We start from the raw sequence: 24,812 nt of genomic DNA, 5'->3' as shown, positions 1-24,812 counted from the left end.
TATTTTGTGGTGATCTTGTGTCTTTTTCTCTCATATACTGTCTTTATTGTCATTTTGTGTATTTTGTTGTTTGTTTTTTTTTTTTACTATTAATTATTATCATCTTACTTTGTGTGTTTTTGTTGTTGTTTTGTGAGTTGCTGGCAATGTTTTGTCATTTTTGACTAAAAATAAACATTATAAAACCCCATATTTTTAATGCTTTCATTTGTTAATTTTACATTCTCTCTCCATTCACGTACCCCTAGGTGTACATCTACCCCCATTCGAGAAACACTGGTCGAGAACAACAGCAACTGGGAGTTGATCCCATTTGTTTTCGTGTATTCCCGATGTTTGAACACAGTTATTACGCTCTTGGGACAAACCACTTTTCATTACAACCAAGTGTGGGTTATTAGCTGAATAAGAAAAGGAAGTGGGGGGGGGGGGGGTAGTTAATGGCTATGATGTGGATAATTAGCCACAGCGGTAGTAAGGTGACCAATTATCCCTCTTCCTCATATATTTCAATCTGTGGTTTAAACAGACAGATCCCTTTTAGCCTTTTTGAACATGCAGGACATCTGCCCTCCAGCACTGTATGTGAAACACTGTCATGTTAAATGAATGAGTTTCCTATGACTAAGAGGACATTATTAGCATCTAAGGCTCGTATATACGCTTAAACACTCATAAGGTGCTACATGATGAAAGAAGTTAGAAGGGCTTTAAACATCATTTCTATAACTGTTTACATGCACTTGTGTGAAAATATCTCAAGGCACTAAAGATCCCAGCTTCAGCAGGTAGGTTTGCACTGTCCGTCGTGGCTCCGAAGAGGAATAAATGTCAGACTGTGACCGATGACTGAGATTTAAAGACCCACACATAGGATGGGAGAAAGGCGGGTCAAAACGTCCGACGTGAAGTTCCCAGAGCGTGAGTCCAGGAGCAGAAACACAGAGGGATCGTCCTCGTATGTATATCCCCGCAGAGAGTTTTAGGAGCTGCTGGACAAACGGCTCTTTCCTGATGAGCGGTCAGTCCATTCCAAAGGGTTGGGAAGGTCAGTGGTGTCGATCTGAGGGAAGACCACGAAGCACAGCCGCTGGCCCACATACGTCGCTCTCTCTGCAGGAGGAGACAAACATGAGATACAGACACAGGTCCCATGTGTTTAAACATATGCTGGCATGAATTCTTTATTGTGGGAACGTAATCAGAGTTCCTACACCGTCAGCCAAATTCAATTTAAGACTTTTTAATGCCATTTGAAATTAAATTTAAGACCAACTTAACAGTAAACACAAATGGGGGGGGGGGACGCCACATCAATTACAGTACATAGGGTTAGGGTCAATTTTTTTGCAGTGTCTGGTGCAGACATGTAACTGGCACAAAACACACAAAAAATACACAAAATGGCAGTAAAATACACACAAAAAAAAAAAAAAATCACTCAAAACATACAAGATGGCTACAAAAATATCCATAATTATATGAAACAACAACAAAAATCCAAAAAATAAAAATTATTAAGAAAAGCCATTCAGAAAAAAACAATTTTCATTCAATTTCATTAATAAATTCAATTCAATTTAATTTAATTTGTTGGTTCCGCTGTTGTGATTGCGCAAAGTTACGGTAAATTATAATTTTTTTAAAAAACAAATGTGACCATTTATTTTGAAATGTGAGACGCATTACAATCATAAAATCATACTTACTAATGTGTTGAACATGAAGACTTTTTAAAAATTGATTTAAGGCATTTTAATGACAATTAAGGTCTGAATTTAATGAATTTTAAGTCTTTTTAAGGATCCACAGGAACCTTGGTAATGCCAAACAAAGCCACAGACACTTTAAACCTAAACGCTACTGATTAATACACGCAACTGTGCATCAAACTCACATCAGTTTGATGAGTTTGATGAATCTGTTATATCACTTTTGGTAAGATAATAGCTAATTTTTATTTATTTTGTAAAAAGAAAAAGAAAAGAGCTAATATTCATTAAGTAATCCAACAGCGCCACCACATGGACAAATGTGATACTGTAACACTGTTATGTACTGTGGCACTTTTTAACTGATGAGAAAACAATAAATCATTAATAATTTTATCAATCATTCTATAAATAAATGAAAGATGTTATTACAATTCTCTGATGACTAACCATACTATGGTACTATGGAGACGTGTCAGTGTTTCATCTACAGACTGAATAAATAAAACCTAAAGTGGGTTTAAAGGGGTGGTATTATGAAAAATTCACTTTATAATGGTTTTTCTACAGTGATATACATTCCTTTAGCCTCATTCAGAGGGCCAATGTTGAAAAAGTTCTGTTTCCTCCCTCCCTTGTTATTCCACATTTTGTAAAAAGTCGGTTCCAAACGGGCCAGTTGAGTTTGTCTCGCGTTATGACGTCAAAACGTGGAAACTCCTCCTCCTGACAATCCTGGCTCCTCCTACCCTATATAAGAGTGTGAGCTCCTCCCTCTCACACTACCTGCTAGGTCAAACAAACAAAGCGACAGCAGGTTGATGATACAGTTAATATCTTTACGTTCGGTAAATAGATTATCCAGTATAGAGATAAACCGAAGAGCCCTCACAATCAGTTTCATTTTTAGTAGCTGTTATACCACCTTGTATCACCCTTATGGGATGATCTGACGTGTTTGTGACCTAATGCAAAGCAGCGGTCGGACAAAACAATGGACTATCGTCTTAAATGGACTATTTCTGTGACCAGAAGAGGTGAGGATGACAAGAAAGCGGCGTAGCATCTCATGTGAGTGTTTGAAACAACTGACAGTTGAGAGTTTACTTCCCTGTGGCGCAGCCCGAAAGCTCATAATCAGTTCCACTTTTAGTAGCCGTTATACCACCTGGTATTGCTTTTATAGGATGATCTGTAATGTTTGTGACCCAATGCGACGCTTGGACAAGTCAGTAGAGGTGACGAGAAGAAGGAAGACTGTTAATGATTTACTGCTGCTTCTGTAATAAACACACATGCTGGAGCAGCCCCTAAAGTAGCGCGTGTTTACGCCTAACCATGCATCTGCAATAAGGCCCAAAACTGCCTGTTTTTAGGAGTGCTCTGCAAGTGACTTTTCAGAGGGCTAAAACTCCAGAAAACAGGCGAGTTTGGGAAAATAAACCTCAAATACTATGTTGCTGTTGTTCTTAGAACAAATGGAGATAGGTGAAAAATAGCAAAATACTGGACCTTTAAAAGAGAAAATGTTTGAATTAACATTCCTCTAATGATTTTATCAGTATATACTGAAAACACTAATGTAAGATGACTAACATATTACTGTCCTCTAGTGTTAATAAAAAACAATTTAAAAAAGACATTCCTGTCATATGTCTGTTTTTATTGCGTTTTCACTATTTTTGTTTTCAACATTTTTTTTTGTTTTCTGTTTTCACTGTTTTTATTTATTTGTGTTTGTTTTTTGTCCTTTATAGTCCTGTAAGTCTGATAAAGACTGCTTTTTATTCTTTTAGTCTGTTTTTTCTCTGTTTTAATTATTTGTGACAAAAAGCAATTGAAAGAAGAAAAAAAAAGTGAATGTAACCATGTCAGAAATAAACTGAATAAATAAAAATAAAATAAATAGTAGCAGGGAAACCCAGTCAGAGAACTCACCTATGAAGCTGTAGATAAACCTTGGCTTTTCCTTCCAATGGACACCCAGGAAGTAGACGGGTACTCCAGTGAGCATGATGACCAGCCCAACACCACAAACCACTGGCTCAGAGTGGAGACTGAATCCCAGTAACAGCGCCCAGAACATGAGGTAGCACACTGGAACCACCAGGCTTACCTGAAAAAGATCACAGAGAAGACAATTAATCACATTGATTAGCAACATACAGTAATTATCTACCAAATTACTAAATGGTACCTGTCGTGGAAATGTATATAAGACAACACAACAAAATATGTGCACAATTATAAAAACATCCTTGAATTTTTAATTTTTTTTTTTTTGTTTTGTACATTAAAATACAATTAATTGGAAGCAGCCACGTTTGGCCGGATGTGACGTAAAGTCATTGATTCTGGTGCTTTGATTGATTACATTAGTTCTCACCTGATTTCTTTGATTTTCCTCTTTAATGAGGTTTTTGTAGTGCTGGAAATTGTCCATCTGATCTGGCAACACCGAATCCCAATTTCATGTGTGATGTCACAAATGTAGAAAATTTGAAACAGGGCAATTTTCTCTATGTTATAAGACTTACACATACCACAAACAAATGACTGGATGGGTTTTTTTTCACATTTTGTGTCCTGGTGGACACAAAAAAAAATAAAACAGATTAAAAAAAAATTCTAAATTGCTCTCCCCTCTCCCATATCAACCACGGGCCGGATATGATGTACAATCGCACACAATGTGTGTCGACCTTAGTAGATCTCGTTCAGAAGACAAAACTCCAGGTGGTGATGGGGGGAGAGGAGGGGGGCTGGAGGGGGGCGGAGCATCCATTCTGCACACATTCGCGTTGAAATAGAAGACACAGCCTTGAGCTGGCGTGTGAGGGAGACCGACGGTGATAAACTCATTGTTTTTGATTCAGGCTCGCACAGATTCGGTAACCTTGAGTCTTTGGTCTCCAGCAGTAAATCAAATAATGTGGCCTCAAACTGCAAGCCGAGCACTCAGCCGCTCCAAGCTGGTTTCAATCTCGCGTAAACACTCCAAAGAAGCCTTACTTTTGAGTTAGTTAATCACATTAGTCTGAGTGTTGAGTGCTCTGCCCCATCCTTCAGCAATGGCTGGCAGCCTTTCTTAAAACAGCTGCTGACATAGTACAGACTTTGCGATAGATCAGAAAGCTGCCAGCTCCAATCAGCAACATCCCTGCTATCATAAATCCAATCGTGTAGATGTCCTCCACGGAAAGCACAGACAGACACACGACCTTCCACTTATTCCAGGAATCTATCGTGTATCCGGCTGCAAATGTTTCGCTCGGACATGCAGGCTCACCTCTGCCCGGTCTTTGAGTTAAAAAAATTTGATCGATTGCATTGAGAGACCAGCAGACCAATTCCATAATTTCGATTTTTAGATAAAGGCAGAGAGAGTCTCATCTTAGATCCACAAGAGATAAGACAGCAGCCAAAACAAGCAGCAGGGCAAATAGGAAAGAGGGTGGGAGCAAAGAAAAATGTGACAGCCTTCACAGAGTATATATATCGTGATTCAAGATATATCGAGTTTTCTATTATGGAGATATAGAAAATGAAAATATTGCCTATATGGAAATTTTTTTACTTGTTAGTGTTTATACAACCACACAGTACAAATCACACCATACAAGTATTTAATACTATCCATAGAATACAGTCAAACAATGTTACAATTTTTCCATATGTCTGAGATATCTATATATATATATATATATATATATATATATATATATATATATATATATATATATATTTATAGCTTATTTTGTATTAAAATACTCTTTTTAAAAGTCGCTACCTTTGTTACTTCTCAGAACATAAAAAGCACGTGCATCCTAACCCTGAGCTTCCCCTAAACAAGCCACAATACAGAACTCACTCACACGTGCTGTCCCTTATAGGAGAAAAAACCAAAAGTGGTACGTATTGTGCAGCTGTTTGTTAATAAATGTGTCTGTGTGGCATATTTCATCAGCAAATTGAAGCCATAATTATCTTTCTGGTAAGATTTTATTAAGTTAAAAATATCAAGATTCATATCATATACTGTATATCATCATTTTGAGAAAAAATATGAGGATATGAGTTTTGGTCCATATAACCCAGCCATACCAGCTGCTACACAGACTGTCAGGAAAACAAAAAACCTCCATAAATACACACAACAACAAAAAAGACTCCAAAAAAGATTACCAGAGGAAAACATTAGATTTCCTATTCTTTCGCCTGGAAAGACATCATCAACATGAACGTGTGCGCACAGAGGAGACGTTTTTCATTTTAATCTAGTTTATTTTTCAACTACGATAAACAACTATGATATATTGTCATCTGTAGCTACATTTCCATAACCCTTGGAAATTTGCAAAATCGAAATAGTGAAATAAAAACTGGTGATGAAAACACCTGAATTTCGAAAAAACACTCAAATATGGCTAAAGATTTTTACGCTGTCATGAGGAGGAATTTAAGACGTTTCACACACAGAACGTGACATACATGGTCACATGACCTGACATACCTGGTCACATGACCACTTCTCTCCGAGTAAACATGATGTGGTACGTGTGGACAGAAGAGGAGACCGGGACATTTCTTAGCATTATACTTTAAAATTATTAGTGCACATTAGTCGTGAAACAACAAAGGAATACAGAGTGTTATAAGGAGGTTTGGAGTGTCCGTCTTCCTGCAGCAAAGTCTCGCGGGATGAGATTTCACAGGAGTTGCGGGGCTCCAAAACGACCTTCAATGGAAGCACGTTCAAAGCGCAATTATACTTTGTTGACTTTTAGAAATATCGCTTTTATTTTGCGAAATTCTGTAATGGAAACACAGCTAGTGATATATGAAGGATAGAATTTTTTTTTTTATTGATTGGTTGGACCAGAGCATGGCTAACACAGACAATGGTTGGCTGTACCTTGATTGGTCGATAGAGGTTAGGCTTCCTCCAGCGGTAGTGCAGCAGCCCGGCGATGGTGACGCCGTACGACAGGTAGTTGATAAATGATACGTAGTTGATCAGGTTGTGTGTTTCTCCGATGCAGAGGATCACAATGGTAGCAGTACACTGTAACACAAACCAATGAAAAGCTTACACCTGTATGGTAGCAATCCATGGAATAAAGCACATGAGAAGCCTTTTTAAAGAACATTGTTGGTTATTGTGGGATCGTACATACGCAGACCAGTAGGGCTGGGATAGGTGTGCGGTTCTTGTAGTGGATCATGGCGAGCAGGCTGGGCAGGTGGCCCTCTCTGGCCCCTGAAAAACACAATCTGACAGCAGAAGGACGAGGAGAGGATGAGGAACTGGCTTTGGATGTTTGGAGGGAGCAGACACAAGCAGCACTGGGGCTCACCTGGAGGACGTGAACAGGTAACCGTTGATTCCTCCAAAGGTGGACAGAGCCACAGAGATCGGCATGACAACGGAGAACGTGCCGAGCAGCTTCTCTCCAAACGTCTAAAGAAAGAATCGACATGATCAATGATGACTCAATATCACAGTGAGTGGTGTATGGCAGGAGGTGTCACCAACCTTAGGTGTACACCAGTGGTTCTCAAACTTTTTTGGTTCAAGTACCAAGTTTCATTTCTGATTTTTTGCTCAGAATTGTATGAAAAAAAACATCTATAGAGCATAATGATGGAATGAACGAGTGATAACACACATTTTAAAGAATCTCATTTTTTAAATAAGTGGAAAGAAACAGTATTTAGTGCAGTGGTTCCCAACCTTTTTTGGATTGTGACCCCAATATGACATCAAGAATTTCTGGCAACCTCAAAGACTTTTTTTTTCTAGAATTCGTTTTTTGATCATGTTTGAGCTCAGATGAAAAAATGATTCACTGCATTTCAGTTTAACTAGATTTATATTTCACAAAGTGAAAGTATAATAATACCATTGTTTAACAATGTGTTTTTTTTAATTAAGAAAATCATAATTAAAAAATTTCAAAAATATATTTTAATTTTTCTGAAATTTCAGGCGACCCCATTTAAAGTCCAGGCGACCCCACATGGGGTCCCAATCCCAAAATTGAAAAAGGCTCATTTAGTGCCTCCTGAATAGTTTTATTTATTAAACAGGTTAAACCTAACCTGCTGCTTAAACCCCATTGGGAGCAGGTTTGCGCCACAGACTGTTCCCATAGCAACTAAGGTGTTTTCTCCTTGAAGAAACAGCTGTTCCATTTACAGCCCAGTTTAACTGAGCCGGACTCTCAGGTTAAACCTGGAAAAAACCTGAGTTGGGTTTTTTGATGAAATACCCCCAGGTCTGCTCCAGAGAGCCCCCATCTGGCATGCTATAGATCAGAGATCGGATACTTCTATCAGATTGGGGCCACAAAAATGTCACTGTCTGATCTGAGGGCCACATTATCAACATATTTGTTAGCATTTAGAATAGTGACCAATCTGAGCATTAACACACGAAAGCACAAATACTTTTGTCTTTGAAGTCCTTTTGTGTGCGTTTTCTTGGTGTTTTTTTGAGTTTTTAGACATGTGTGTTTTTGAATCATTTGGTCAATGTTCTTGTCAATAAGGCACATTTTTGTTGCCTTTTTGTGTGTGTATCCATTGTGTTTTTGTTATATTTTTTGTGTTACTGTCATTTTGTGTATTCTTCTGTCATTTTGTGCAATTTCGTTAGCATTTTGTGTGTCTTTGAAGTCCTTTAGTGTATGTTGTTGTTTTTGTAGTCATTTTGTGTTTAAGTAGTTGTTTAGTGTGTCCTTGTTATCATTTTGTGTACTTTTGTTGACATTTTGTGCATTTTATTGTCCTTTTCTGTGTTTCTGGAGTTCTGTGTGCTATGTTGGCCTTCATATACCTTCCAACTTCATGAATTACAATTTTGTTTTGGGGGCCAGACAAAATTCGACCGAGGGCCGCTATAGATGCTATCCTGCTTTATCAGAGTTGCTTTCTGTGGAGCTGCATGATGACACCATTAATGTAGTGCAGCTATGCATCTAAAACATGCAGGACAGGGGCTCTCCAGGACTGGACTCTGGCACCTATGCAGTTTGACCTGGACTCGTTTTTCAAGCCCCTGGTAAACCTGTGGGACAGACACTGGCCCAGTCCCAACCAGTAGCAACCCTTCACTCTATGAGCTCTTTACTCACTACGGCCACAGCATTGGATGACAGCAGCTCCTCAGGCGACATGGACGAGAAGTAGGCGATGTTGGTGAGCGTGTAGACAATGGTCACCAGTGGAATGGAGATGTAGATGGCACGAGGTAGGTTCCTGACCACATGCATAGATCACAGGTAACAGTCAACCCCAGGCAGGCAGTTCATCATGCTGAGAAGGATGTGTGTGGGCTGACACTCACAAACAGCTGATAATGGTGGTGGACGCAAGCAAACATGATGCACTGATTGAAAACATCAAGTGGGGTTTTATTTTGTGAAATTTTGCTATCGTTAAATATTTTTTATGTTGTCATTTTGTGATTTTTTTTATTCATTTTGTGTGTTTTTGTTGTTTTATGTGGGTTTCCGTCAATTATAATTGTAATCACGATGTTGATAATTAAAATTGTGTTGTAATTGTAATTGTTGTGTAATTTAAAAAAATCTGTTGCTATCGTAATCGTAATTAAATTGTAATTAAGTCTTGATAATTCACTTTGTAATTGTAATTGCCATGAATATTCTATAAAAAATGTCAGTTATAATTTAATGCAAAACTGGGGAACCATGTTATAGTTCTATGTACAGTTCTACACATGTGTAGTTAATAATTAATAAAATATGTTTCATGTCAAGCTTTCCCACATTTTACCATTAAAAAAAAATTGAAATCAAAGGGTATACTGACAGAAAACAGGCTCAGACGGCCACACCAATAATACAAAAACCTATATTTTCATTGATTAGGAAGCCTAATAAGGTAACCAATGGATAGGAAATAAATGACACGATATATATATTAGTTTTTACAGCTTATTTAGGTTATTCAATCTAAGTAATTGTGATTAATTGTAATTTAACTTTATTAATTGAGAACAAAATTGTAATTAACTTTCTGAGAAAAAAAAAATATTGTAATTTAATCGTAATTGGAAAAAATGCTGGTCACTGTAATCGTAATTAAATTGAAATTGAACATGGGTAATTGAAAACATAATTGTAACTGAAAAATGTAATTGACGCCAACCCTGGAGGACACAAGCAAACATGATGGTGATGCATTGATAGATAACTGTTTTTTGGCATTTTGTAGGTTTTATTTTGTGAAATTGTGTTATTGTTGAGTATTTTTATGTTGTCATTTTGTGTGTGTTTTTTTGAGTAATTCTGTTTGTTTATTTTGTGTGTTTTTGTCATCATATGTGTGTTTGCGTTGTAATTTTGTTGTCAATTTTGTATTTTTGGCTGTGTTTTGTGATATTTTTGCCATTATTTACTGCGGTTGAACGGAGAAGCTATAAGAGTTAAGTTATAAGTTAAACACACACCGCCTCGGGTTCACCACTTCCTCTGTGACGTAGTTGAGGAAGTTCCACCCGCTGAAGGCAAACGACGCCTGGAGGAAGGCCAGAGCGATCTGTCCCACAGAGGGAATCCTGTCCATGGCGAAGGCCACGTGTGGCGTCAGCGCCTCGTAGTTCCCTGTGATTTTTACAAAATGAGTCTGAGTGTGATTCGGGGCAGATCACTGCTGTTGTTACAAGCTCAGAAATTTACCGTGGAAGACCTGAATCAGCCCGACCACGATGATGAGGCCCAAAGCCATCAGCTTCCCCACAGTGAAGATGTCCTGGATTCTGGTGGCCATTCGAACACTGGAGCAGTTCACCCAGGTCAGCAGCACTGCCAGCACACAAAATGACAACAACAAAAAAAACATAAAATGACAACAACAAAAACATATAAAATGATAACAAAAAAGATAAATAAGGAAACAAGACACTAATGGGCCTGTACTACGAAGCTGGATTTCCTCTTATCGCGCTAACTTCCTGGATTTAATCGGTGTGTCCTGTACTACGACACTGGCTAACTTCTTACCAGACTAAATCACCATGGTAACTTAGGCTGAACATCTAACTTAGTCGGGACCAGGTTATGAAGTGGATAAGATCTGAGCGAGTACTAAAGTCCCGCCTCCTGACCAATCAGTTCTCTTGGAAAACGACCTGCCCAAGAAAAGGTGGAACATTCAGTCGCTGCATGGATCTGATGTGACGCTGACAGGAAAGAGAATATTTAAGCATCAGTGCAATCCTTTCATTTACGATGACATCCTATAGGACAAGGATTCTCAACTGGTGGGTCGGGACCCAAAAGTGGGTCGCGGACCTGTACTGAGTGGGTCGCGAACAGCTGGTCAAAAATAAATAAATACTTAATCTCTCATGTTGGACTTGTCTTTTATTTTGAAAGAAACTTTTCTCTTGACAGACATGCTGTGAAATGTATGTTGCACAGGAAAATATATAGATTTAAGTTTTAAAAAAGAGAATATGTGTTTTCAATAACTATGTTTGAAAAACGTGGCTCGCGATTAAATGGCCGTGGAAAAATGTGGGTCCCAGGGTGAGACCCCTGCTATCGGAAATATATATATTTTTGTCTGATGGACTGACCTACATTAGTCAGCTGATAAAGCCTGCGTGTGTCGGGATCTTTCAGACCGATAAATTCATTCATTCATTCATTCATTTGTTCATGTATTCTGTGGTGACGCTGAGAGCCTCAGTCCTGTAAGATAATACAGGCTGTATAAAAAATAAATATATTCCACCTTATGATGTGGGCTGAGCAGTATGAACACTTCAGAACCACAGACAAGGTAAAAGTAAAAGTGAAACTGAGTGTCCGTTTACTCTCCCATGAATTGATATTGTATAATCTCACTAATTTTAGCATTAACACTCATCAATTCCTACATTTAATTCCTTGATTATTTTTCTGCAGCAACAGTGTTGTTTTTGGTCTGAATTATGGATTTTAATTCTTCATATTTTGAAAGAATTATTCCTCAATTGTGACGTAAGTTGCTCTACACAGTACTATCTGCTTGTGATTGGTCTGACGCTGTAATCTCCCCCTGTCACAGAAGCGTGCACATAATCTGTCTGAAATCACCTTGCTTAAGTGAGCATATTCATTTCCTGCTTCGTAGTACAGCTGAGGGGTATTCCATAAAGGAGGGTTAACAAACTCTGAGTCTATCCATAAACTCTGGGTCAACATACCCAGCGATGGGAAACTCTGGATATCGGATTCCATTACAGCTGGTATGAAGTGGGTTAATCAACCCTGAGTATGTAAACCTTGGGCAACTTACGTGCACACGCGCAATAACGAGACAATATTAATGGATTAGAGATTTACTCGAGCTGCCATGGCAACCAAATGGAAGAGAGTGATTTATTCATCCTAATGGGCGAAATAAGATGGTGTTTGACGAATATAAGCCTGTTCTAAAGGTGCGTTCAGTCTTCAGTGACTATAGTGGCTTAAATCATCCGTAATTAATCACACTTTTTGGTCGCTTCATCACTTTATTGCTTCAGTGACGCGACGAGCGGTGAATAATAAGAATAAAATGTGGCTGCATAGAGAGCCCTCCCGTTACACTGGCTATAAAGACAGTGACTGCCGCTTGATATAGAATCAATTATATTGATTTTTAATGTAATCTTGTCACCAGCATCATCTCGATGTCCTAAAAAATGTCATTAAAAAAAAAACTGAAGCGGGACGCGAACCCGCGACCCATCGCTTCCAAAAGGAGCGTCACAATTCACTGTGCCATCGTACCTTTAAAGATGTATAATCTACAGATTTAACTGTATAACAATATAAAACAACAATCAAGCTTCAAAAGTGGATTTATTTAAATTTTCATCTCCTCCTTTACATTATCCACAGGTTTGTATTCAGGGAACTTTACTACAGGCGACAGTAGATGTTTTAATGCAGATCAACCTCTCAGTGACTTTCACTTAATGATCTGTATCCACAATGTTTTAAAGAAAACAACCGTTTGCACAAAAAAAAAAAACATAACGCAACACAACATTAGTAATGATGTGAGCACGTCTGTGGCGTGTGATGTTACTAATGTGTTTCAGAGAAAAGTGTTAAGGTTCATTAAAGTGTTTAGAAACGGTGTTCAGGTGGGCGGAGCCAGCTAGAACCCCAGGGTTTCTTCGATAAAACCTGCCAGCGACCAGGTTTAGTTCACGGACAATGTTGCCATGGCAACATACTCAGAAGAACATAACTCGCATTTAGGAATGGGATACTCAGAGTTTCCCTCATTTGAGCCTGAACATACTCAGAGTTTGAACATAACCTGCTTTATGGAATAAACCTCTGTTCTCTGATAGAGAATGTTTGGTTAGGTGAAGCCAGCTAACGGAGAGATATCCGGGATATACTTATCCAGCTTCGTAGTACAGGCTATAAAACGACAGAAAAACATCCCCAAAACACATTACAATAGCAAAAAGACACTAAATCTCACAAAGCATTACAAAATCAGACCAAAATATACAAAAACATAAAACTGCATCCACCTCCTACCTTTGAGTATAGACTAGTTACTGAAAGTTGTAAATGAAGACTTGGCTCATTCTGAGGTTTTGCAATAAAACATTAGCAAAGCAAGTGACAGAAACGGAAATAAATAAATAAATAAATAAATAATATAAACATATATTTAAAAAAAGACAAAACAACAAGATAGAACAATGAAACAATGGGACAACAAAATAACAAAAAAGATACAAGATGAAGCCTTTTTACAAAAAATTACTAACCTCAACAAAATTTTTCAATTACTGTGAAACACAAGTGCCACTACTGTAAGTATGGAGACATCAAAAGAACAAACAAAAGAACAGCAGTAGAATACCCACAAACATCAGCACAATCCCATCATAGAATCTTCTCCCTCATTAATAATTCAAGCTAATAAATCTCTCAGTGCATCAGCATCTGGCCTAACAAACGTGCACCTCCCTCCGATCGGCATCAACAAACATGCACAAACGAGTGTGTGAAGGTGGACACTCACACACACAGATTGCAGAGAGCATGCGTGTGGCCATGTACGGGGGGACACAGTTTGGAAAGACGGGCTGCAGGATGTAGCTGGAGAAGGTGAGGGCGATGACAGCCAGGGTGGTGGGATACATGATGATTACGGCGCTCCATAACAGGAGGAACCTGGAGCAGACACACACACACACACACACACACACACACACACACACACACACACACACACACACACACACACACACACACACACACACACACACACACACACACACACACACACACACACACACACACACAGCATCTAATCACAGTCTGAGCATTATCACAGGCAGTGCTTTAAGGGGGCGACGCTTACCAGGGTTGGGGTCAATTACATTTTTCAATTGCAATTATGTCTTCAGCTCAATTATGATTACGTTGACCGGCATTTTTCCCAATTAAAATTAACATTACAATTATTATTTTCCCCCTGAAATTCAGTTACAATAACATCCTCAATTAAATTTAAATTCACTTAATCACAATGACTGAGTCTGAAATAAAAAAAGCCCATAAAACCTTACCTTCCTCTTGTGTTAGCTTTCTGTTAGCATCTCTTATGATAACGGGTCCATTTTGAGCCATGTGTTAAATCAGCTGTAAAATACACTGAAAAATATTATCTATCATCCAATTGGTTTTTCATCTCTTGGTTATCCATTAAAATATTGATATTAATATTTTTTGTTGTGGAAACCTATTTTGTGTCTCGATTTCATTCTTTCTTTTTTTTTTTTTAATGGTAAAATGATCCTTAAGAGAACTAAAAGGTAAACTTGATATGAAAGATATTTTCATAATTCTTAACTACATAGAACTGTAACATGGATACCCATGTCAACTGCAATTACAAAGTCAATTATCTAAACTCAATTACAATTACATTACGATTAATTACAATTATGTCATAATTGTAATAAATGTAATTAACCACACCGCTCACTAAGGTCACACTTGTCCAAACTGTAACAATAATAAGCTTGTTGAGAACAATATTATTATTTCCAATCTTAGGTCTAAATGGGACTTATCACGTCTTTATGTTTTTGAGGAGATTTTATTTTATAACTTCATTTTTGTTCAACGTTATTTTTCATGTCTACGTTAAGGCCATGAGACTTAAAGTTAATCAAAGTGACTCCAACTTTGAATTTAGTTCATGTAGATTTGATTTCAAACTGGCATTTCTTCTTTTGTTATTGATATATACAGTAGATCAGTAGATAGATCGATATATAAATATCACCATGTTTTCGTCCAATATGTAGATGACAGACTGACGGCAGGTCATAAAGGGAAGTAGAGGCACTTACTTTCCCATTTAAAGCACTAATCACATGTATTATTAAATCAATTGATCAATGCCGGAATAGACTAACAGATTCAGATCATTAAGACAGCATAATATATCTGCTATTATTTATTTTAAGTATATTTTTGGTTATTTTGTTTGTTTTGAGTCCATTTTGTCTCATTTTAGTTGTTTTTGCTCCTTTTCTGTCTGTTTTCAGTGATTCTGATTTTGGTCCTTTTTGATGTTTTGGTCCCTTTTTTCTGTTTTTAGATTGATTTTGGTCATTTTTTTTAATCTGTTTTAAAGTATTTGTGGATCCTTTTGTGTGTTTTAAGTCCATTTTGTCCGTTATTATTGTATTTTGGTCCTTTTTGTCTATTCTTTGTCCTTTTTGTTTGTTTCTAGCAGGGTTGGGTTCAATACAATTTTTCAGTTACAATTACGTCTTCAATTACCAATCGTCAATTACAATTCAATTATGATTACAGTGACCAGCATTTTTCCCAATTACAATTAAATTTCAATTATTTTTTATCCTCAGGAAGTCAATTACAATTACGTTCTCAATTACTAAAGTTAAAATACAATTAATCACAATTACTGAGCCCGAAATAAATAACCTAATAAAAGTGAACCTTCCTCTGGTGTTAGCTTTCTGTTAGCATCTCTTATGATAACAGGTCCTAAATCGACTGTAAAAAACACTAAAAACGAATATCTATCATCTAATTTATTTCCTATCTATTGATTACCTTGTTAGGCTTCGTAATCAATGGAAATATAGGTTTTAATATTTTTGGTGAGGGCGTCTGAGCCTTTTTTGTGTGAGTATACCCCTCGATTTAATTTTCTTTTAAATGGTAAAATGTGGGAAAGCTTGATATGAATAATTAAATAATTGTTAACTACATATGTCTAGAACTGTACATAGAACTATAACATGGTTCCCCAGTTTTGTGTTCAATTATAATTGACAATTTTTTAAAAACATTTTCAAGGCAATTACAATTGCAAAGTCAATTATCTAAACTCAATTACAATTTAATTGCGGTAACGACAGCAACAGATTTTTAAAATTACAACTACAATTATAATAATGCCATAATTATAATTAATTATCAATTACGCAATTACAATTATAATTTACCCCAATCCTGGTTTCTAGTGTGTAGTAGTGTGTAGTTTGTTTTTGGTTTTGTATCTATATATATATTCTCATTTGTCCTTTATTCTAAACTGTCTCTGATTTATTAGAATACGTTAAAGTCTGCTTTTTTTAATCAAAGTGACACTCACACAAAGGGGACAAGAGCAAAACATTAATCCAGTCTTCACAAAAAGATTGGAGGATAAAAAAATAAATTAAAAAAATCAAATACTGTACATAAAAAATCTCTGCCTAAAGATCGGACAGTCTCAATATGTTTCTAAACGATTGGAATCTTAGAATTCAATGGAAGCATCACATTCACACTCACCCCATAAGGCCTCCAAATATTTCAGTCACGTAGGAGTAGTCGCCTCCAGATTTGGGGATGGTGACGCCTAACTCGGCGTAGCACAGCGATCCCAGCGTAGCGATGCATCCTCCCAGAACCCAAATGACCAATGCAAACCCTACAGAACCAGAATGCTCCAGGACACCCTTAGGAGAGATGAAGATCCCTGAGCCGATGATGTTCCCTGAGGAAGAAGAGAAGCATCACCACCTGCAGCCAATTCCACATTTACAAAATAAAACAACATGTTCCAAAGAAAATACTGTCTTTTTCTCCTACATTTTCCACAGTCTGACAGACAGAGGTGACAAGAAACAAAGTACAACTACTTACTATACTTAAGTAGTTTTTTTTTGGTATCTGATCTTTACTTGAGTATTTTTTACATTTTTATTTTTTGGTGACTTTTTACTTTTACTTCTTACTTTTTTAAACAAATATTTGTACTTTCTAGTTCTTACATTTTAAAAACGAGTTTGTTACTTTTAGGACCTTTGAAAATGACGTCACAACGTAAAAAGACGCAAACCAACAACCGCGAAGCTGCTTGTAAATGGATTTTCAGCAGCACGACTCATTTTCAGTCTCCTCACATGATTCTCTTGAGGCTAAATGAAAAATGTTGGTAGTTTGAGCTTTTTGCTGTTAGGCAGGTCCCTTAGTTTTATGGTTTAATTTTTAAAAATGTTTTTAAAATGTTAAACTCAAAGCTGCTCTGGGTTTAATTAAGCATTTGCATCTTTTTATCTACTAATTGTATCTATAATGAGTGCTAAATTATCCAGGTGTTCTTAGAGGGAAACAGATTTAATTTATTTCCATGTACCAGCTTTTTACAAGTAAAATATATGTAATTTGCTGGTTTAAAAACCCTGTCTTATTATTGAAGGGAGATTTGTTTTACTTTACATAAATTTAAGTAAGTTTAGTAGCATGTACAGTAGTTGCTGCACAATTAATCAAATTTTAATCATGATCACAATCTTGGTTGCCACGATTGAATGAACTTGATCGTCTGCAATATTTATATTTACAATATGGGCTCTGCACTCTTCAATAGTGTATTTACTCTGTTAGCCTTTGGTACATTTTAAATTCTTGTTTTTTTTCCGATAATTCCATTTTAAAGCTTCATTTTGCCCTGTAAACTGTACACATATTGTTTGTTCAATAGTAGTGCAATAAAAACAACAGATTTTTACCTAACAAGATGAATAATTGTGTATATAATCGTGACTACAATATTGATCAAAATAATCGTAATTATCATTTTGATAATACTCTATGAATGAATATGATGACATGGGATAAATGGGACCAGGGGACCCACCCTTCATTTCCGGTAATTTCCATATTTATGGGAACATAGTCGCGTGATGTATAATTTCAAAGGAAATTCAACATAGTTTAGAACTAAGCCTCGCACAATTCGATTAGGGGCCCACCGCCCCTTTTTTTTTAGCAATTTCCATTAAAGTTTTTTTCTCATTTATTTGTGAGTCAAATATTGCGACAGTTGGTGGTACCAAATCCTCGACACATACCAATATATGAATGGGGCCCATTACTCCGTATGTGCCACGGGGGTACCAGGGGGCCCCACTTTTCATATGACTACTCCTCCGTTAATGCTCGTTGAATCAGGCTGTAATTTGACATGGATATTCTATGAGCAAATGTCAAGAGCCTCTTGAAGACCTTTTTTTACTCAGTGGAACCGAGTCATTTGACTGAATTCTCAGGAACGTGGTACGTGCTGTTCGGCGCGGAGAAATTCTGCGGGCCCGGCCACAGTTCATCTGAACTGAACTTGATGGCATCTTCTCTGGAAATTGTTTTTAGTGTCATTTTGTGGGTTTTTGGTGACTTTGCTGTTAAAAAATGCTGTGTGATTTTTATTTATTTACTAATTTTTGAGTAACTTTGCTTATTTTTCTTGTTGTATGTCCTTTTGGTGTTTTCCAGTACTTGTTTCTGTATTTTTAATGTTTGATGTTACTTTAAAATATGACCTTGGAAATATTACCCTTAGAAATGAGCAATTGACCTTTCGCAAAACCCCGCCCACAAACAGTCATGGTCCAATCATACGTCCGAGCAAACGTTACTATATAAGCAAGGTCTGACATGCTCAGAGCTGTAGAAGGAGAACCTCCCATAGGCACAATGATGAAGCGGTGTGTTCATGGCTTGTTCAGGTCGGATATCAGGTACCCCAGTTTGGCTGGGGGAGTCGTGTTTTTTTCGTTCCTAAAGCCAAAAACAACTGGAGTGACGTCTACAATGAACTAGAAATCTATAAAAACATGTCAGGTATGCATGTCTGTGTAATATGGGAGATGTGTATGTTTTTAATGTTATCCCATCTTATCTGTACTCATGTGTATGTTCAGAAAAATGACAATAAAGCTTGATTTGATTTGATTAAATAAGGTGTTTTAAGATATCACAGTGCCTTGACATAACTATATGTTCATGTACCTTGTAAGGGGGGGGGGGGGGGGATGACATTGATGGCGACGACAGGAGTATACAGCAACTATCATATTACTATCATATATTATATTACTTGAATTTTTCGTCGACATCCTCCTGAAGCATACAAGTCTCCAAATCTATATTAACAGGCTTTGTTAGCACTTAGCAGCATTAATATCTGCTATCTTATTAGCCTTGGGTCAACTATAGGTTCAGCTAGCTAGCTAATGTAACAGTTTATTTTATTAAGATCCCCATTAGATGATACGAACAATAGAACATAAGAAAACTTACCCAGCAGGGCAGCAGCATGACTGCTCCACAAGGCTGTGCTCATTGCATTTGAGGTCACTAACACGCACCAGTAGACTTCTCCCAGCCATTACAGAAGAGACAAACTCAGGAAATTGACAGACATTGCAAAAGTAAATAAGGGGGGCGGGGCTTTTACGAAAGGTCAATCATCAGCCAATAAGTCGTCATACTGGTAATAATCGACCACCTCGAGTGAAAAGTACATTCTGTTTTCAAAAAACCCTCATGGGACGATAAATGGATGCTGGTTCAGTTATCCCAACTGTCTCCACCTGAGTATATATGTGGGAATAAAGCAAAGTACGCTGACAGAGAGTGTGTTGGAGGAAGATGGAACGGCCATAGCTCAGTGTGAGAACAATGGCTCCTGCCCACAGCCTCAGTGTGCAGTGTGAGGTACCAGCACATCCAATACATTCACTCTACAGCTCTACCAGGAGCACAGCAGAAGGCACCCAAGTGGCACACACAGCCATTGCATAACCCAACATAAATTAGCCCCTCAGTGTGTGAGAGGTGGGAAGTCAGCAGCTCACCTTCTACATGGCTGCATTCCTGCGGCGTCCCAGCAGTAGCGCAGGAACACACTGCTCGCTGACGGACGTGTTTAAGGATTAGTTAGTGAGGACTTGATCTATAGATGGACATACGCCTTGTTTTCTAGATGCTCTGTGACTGCAAACACATTTTATCTTCTGCACTGAGCACATGCGTTCACTCCTGGTGTCTGTTTAGAAATAGTTATAATTTATTGATTATTACACCATGACTTTATGGTTTATCCCACTTTGGAACAAACAGATGTTTGTGCTTCTGAACTGAAAGGAGTTATAGGAACAGATCTACTCTTCAAACATCTGTGACAAAGGACAGTAACAGATTTACTCTTTAAATGTCTGTGACAAAGGACAGGAAGAGATCTACTCTTTATACATCTGTAACAAAGGACAGGAACAGATCTACTCTTTATACATCTGTGACAACTGACAGGAACCGATCTACTCTTTAAACGTCTCTGACAAAGGACAGGAACAGATCTACTCTTTATACATCTGTAACAAAGGACAGGAACAGATCTACTCTTAAAACGTCTCTGACAAAGGACAGGAACAAATCTACTCTTTAAACGTCTCTGGCAATGGACAGGAACAGATCTACTCTTTAAACGTCTCTGACAAAGGACAGGAACAGATCTACTGTTTAAACGTCTCTGACAACGGACAGGAACAGATCTACTCTTTAAACATCTCTGACAAAAGACAGGCACAGATCTACTATTTAAACGTCTGTGAGAAAGTACAGGAACAGATCCACTCGTTAAAAGTCAGTGACAAACGACAGGAACAGATCTACTCTTTAAAGGTCTAAAACAAACAAAAGACAGGAACAGATCTACTCTTTAAAGGTCTAAAACAAACAAAAGACAGGAACAGATCTACTCTTTAAATGTCTGTAACAAAAGAAAGGAACATATCTACTCTTTAAAGGTCTAAAACAAATAAAGTTGAATTGAATTGAATTGAATGTCTGTGACAAAGGACAGATCTATTCTTTATATCTGTATTAACAGGCAGGAACAGATCTATTCCCTAGATATCTGTGATCATGATGTCCATCCTTTTAGAGACATGAATGTTGACTCTTTCCAAAGTCAGATACAGAGGAACCACTTTGTCACTTTAAATGCTGAGGTGAGCAAAAGCTGAGTGACTTTAAAAAGTCCTTGAGCCAAGTTTCTGTTGCACTTGAACCAGTCCGTAAAGTTCTTTCTTTAATGAATCTCATGTTGAACTCATTTAGTTAATTGACGAGATCGTCCGATCATGTGATGTCTCGTCGTGAGGGGTCCGAGTTGTAATGTTGGGAAATTTGAACTAACCTGCATCTAATCTGTTTTTTCCTTCAGATTCCGATATGTTGACTCTGTCTACCGTCTATTGTTGTTCCTATGGTAAACTAGCTGCAGCAGAAGCATGTTGTGTAGCTGCATGTCTATGGTAGACTGTGGATGTGATGTCATTTAAAGTTTTTGTAAGTCTTATTTCATCCATCCATTCATTTTCAAACCCGTCTGCCGGTGCCTATCTTTGGCTCACAGTGGGCGCTGGCAGCGGTACACCCTGGACAGGGCGCCGGTCCATCGCAAGGCAACACATACACAGACGACCACTCACACTTAATCCTACGGATTATTTAGAGACTCCAATCAACCGAACAGTCATGTTTTTGGATTGTGGGAGGAAGCCGGAGTACCCGGAAGAAAAAATCCCACCCAGCACGGGGAGAACATGCAAACTTCACACAGAAAGGACCCAAGTGTCCACCCCAGGGCTTGAACCAGGACCTGTGAAGCGGACGTGTTAACCACTAATCCACCATGTTCCCCTATTATCCATCCATCCATCCATCCATTTTCAAACCCGCTTTATCCTGTTTTTCAGGGTTGCGGGGGTCTGCCGATGCCTATGCCCCAATTATTTGTTTATTTATTTTATTCAGTTTGAAACTTGAAAAGCTCATTAAACGTCAAATAAATCATAATGAAGTTATAATAGTTTTTGTCTTTTTCCTCATTTGAAAATATTGTACTTTATGGATCTATGTACGCTCTTTGGCCTTATACCCTAATGAGTTAATGAGCCACTTCTGTCAGGAACCAATCACAGGCTGTTTGAGTCACGTGTTGTTAGTCATTAATTAATTAATTTTTTATTTTATTTCAACATTTTGTGACAAAGTTGTTACAATAGTTCAATGAGAAACACTTACTGCTCCAGGACTAGTTAATGACTTTTTAATAATTGATCATATGATCAGTGATCGACCAAAGATCAGATCAGCTTTGGATTAAAAAAAAAAAAAAAAACTTTTCATTTGGTCACATTTGACCCACACATAGCACGAGGGTGAAAGACAGCTGAAAGTGACCAGTGTTCCCAGTGTGTCTCACCTATGATGATGGTGCAGGCGCTCAGCAGGCCGATCTCCTTCTTCAGAGTCACCCTCTCCGGGTCTTTCCTCCTGGTGCTGCCGCTGTGCTCCTCCATGTCCTCCACCCGCTCCTTCTGCTGCTTCCTCCGCATTCATGAGGCGTCAATGGGCCGCGTTTGCGCAACGAGCTGCGGATCTAAGCACAGAATATTAAACAAGGAGGCGTTCAGGGACCCCGGAAGCCCCGACACTTCTACACCCTGACATCTGAAAACATTACACATACATCTGTAACCTTCACTATTAATGCATAATTAATATAATATTAAGAGATATAGCACGCTCAAAACTACGGAAGCGTAGAGCTGGCTACAAGGGAAAAAATATTTTGGATCACTATATCGTATGAACCATATAATTATATTGTACAAAAATTATATATTGTATGAACAATATAGTATTTTGTGAAATATGCTGTTATATTGTACAAATGATATAATTATATAGTACAAACATGGTAATATATTGTACAAACATGTTATATTGTAAACCAACAATATAATTATATAGTACAAACAGTATAATTATATTGTACAACATGATGTTATATTGTACAAATGATATAATTATATAGTAAAACATGTTGTTTTATTGTACAAATGATATAATTATATAGTACAAACAGTATAATTATATTGTAAAACATACTGTTATATTGTACAAATGATATAATTATATAGTACAAACATGATAATATATTGTACAAACATGTTATATTGTAAACCAACAATATAATTATATAATACAAACAAGATAATTATATTGTACAACATTATGTTTTATTGTAAAAACAATATAATTATAATGTAAAAAAATGATATATTTTATGAACAATATAGTATTTTGTAAAACATGCTGTTATATTGTAAACCAACAATATAATTATATAGTACAAACAAGATAATTATATTGTACAACATTATGTTTTATTGTAAAAACAATATAATTATAATGTAAAAAAATGATATATTTTATGAACAATATAGTATTTTGTAAAACATGCTGTTATATTGTAAACCAACAATATAATTATATAGTACAAACAGGATAATTATATTGTACAACATTATGTTATATTGTAAAAACAATATAATTATAATGTACAAAAATGATATTATATTGTATGAACAATATAGTATAATGTAAAACAGGGGTTCTCATCCTGTCTCACCCTGGGACCCACATTTTACCACAGTCATTAAATCGCAACCCTTTATATATATATATATATATATATATATATATATTCAACCAACTAAATTTAGTTTTTCCAAAAACAGCTGTTGAAAACACACATATGTAATAATTTTTTAAACATAAATCTATATATTTTCCTGTGCGACATGCATTTTACAGCATGCCTGTCAAAATAAAAGTCCAATATGAGACATTAATTATTCATTGATTATTGACCATCTGTCCACGACCAACCAAGTACAGGTCTGCGACCTAATTTTGGGTCCTGACCCTCCAGTTGAGAATCACTGCTGTTAAACATGTTATATTGTACAAACAATATAATTATACAGTAGAAACATTGTTATATTGTACAAACATATACTTATATAGTACAAACATGATAATATATTGTACAAATAAGTAGAATGTATAACAGGAGGAATATATATATATATAGTTTTTTTGAACTTTTTTGGGTTCTGTCCTTGTGAGTTACAGTAGCGCGATGTGAGCCAGTCCCCTCTTTGTTTACCCTTTGAGTAGGTTATATGTGTGCCACAGGCATGTTTAATTTTTTATTCGCACTATGCTGAGATGCTAAGGGAAGAGTTTTTAATTTTTTAATTGTAATGTTATATGTTAAAGAATATGTAGTTATCTGATTTCTTAATCAGAAAATGTAAGTTGCTGTTGCACTTAATTTGCTTAAATCTGGGTTAAAGCTTGAAATTGTTGAATGATAGAGCCTCATTTACATTTTATTTTGGGATTGTTCATTGCATTTTAACTCTTGAGGATCACAGCAATAAAGTTGCACTTTTGACAATATATCTGATGTCTGCAGTGCATTGAAAAAAAAATTGAATCTCGAATTTTTCTTTTAAAAAAAGATTTGTTGTTCAGTAGTAACTTCCATTTCACTTGGCTCACCTCCACTGTCAGCAGTCACTGCCTTGGCATATGACCTGGGCTTAATTTTCAGCCCACTGATGACCACATCATTCATGTGGGAATACTGCTCCAGATGGTCAATTCTCCTCTCCAAATCAGAAATCTTTTTGTCTTTTTCAGCATGTTCAACAAGCAGCTTACTGACCTGATCCATTAGCTCGATTAACTGTTTTTGTTGATTCTTTATTACAGACATATCATCTGATAAAAAAATCAAGTGTTTTTCCATCACAGGGGTTTTCTTTGGGCCATGGTTTTGGGTGTCTATAGCCTGGGCCTGGTGGTGGATGGCTGGAGCCTGGATGGCTATAGCTTGGGC

At 37.0% G+C, this 24,812-nt stretch overlaps 1 protein-coding gene across 1 annotated transcript; it reads right to left on the bottom strand.

Annotated features, from left to right (window-relative positions):
- Positions 1–386: 386 nt before the first annotated feature.
- Positions 387–24,690, bottom strand: LOC114464977 (asc-type amino acid transporter 1-like). The gene is made up of 12 exons (XM_028449670.1): positions 24,473–24,690; positions 22,323–22,499; positions 16,559–16,763; positions 13,761–13,912; positions 10,418–10,543; positions 10,189–10,342; positions 8,849–8,972; positions 7,070–7,173; positions 6,890–6,986; positions 6,628–6,777; positions 3,651–3,828; positions 387–1,113 (listed from the first exon to the last, which is right to left on the bottom strand). Exons 2-12 carry the CDS (start codon positions 22,453–22,455, stop codon positions 983–985), a joined length of 1,554 nt encoding a protein of 517 aa, XP_028305471.1. The 5' UTR covers positions 22,456–22,499; positions 24,473–24,690; the 3' UTR covers positions 387–982.
- Positions 24,691–24,812: the final 122 nt, after the last annotated feature.

The sequence above is a fragment of the Gouania willdenowi genome, chromosome 6 (assembly GCF_900634775.1).
Source record: "Gouania willdenowi chromosome 6, fGouWil2.1, whole genome shotgun sequence".
Taxonomy (NCBI): domain Eukaryota; kingdom Metazoa; phylum Chordata; class Actinopteri; order Blenniiformes; family Gobiesocidae; genus Gouania; species Gouania willdenowi.
Note: the sequence above shows the minus strand (reverse complement) of the source record. Positions and strands in the feature narration are given on the sequence as shown.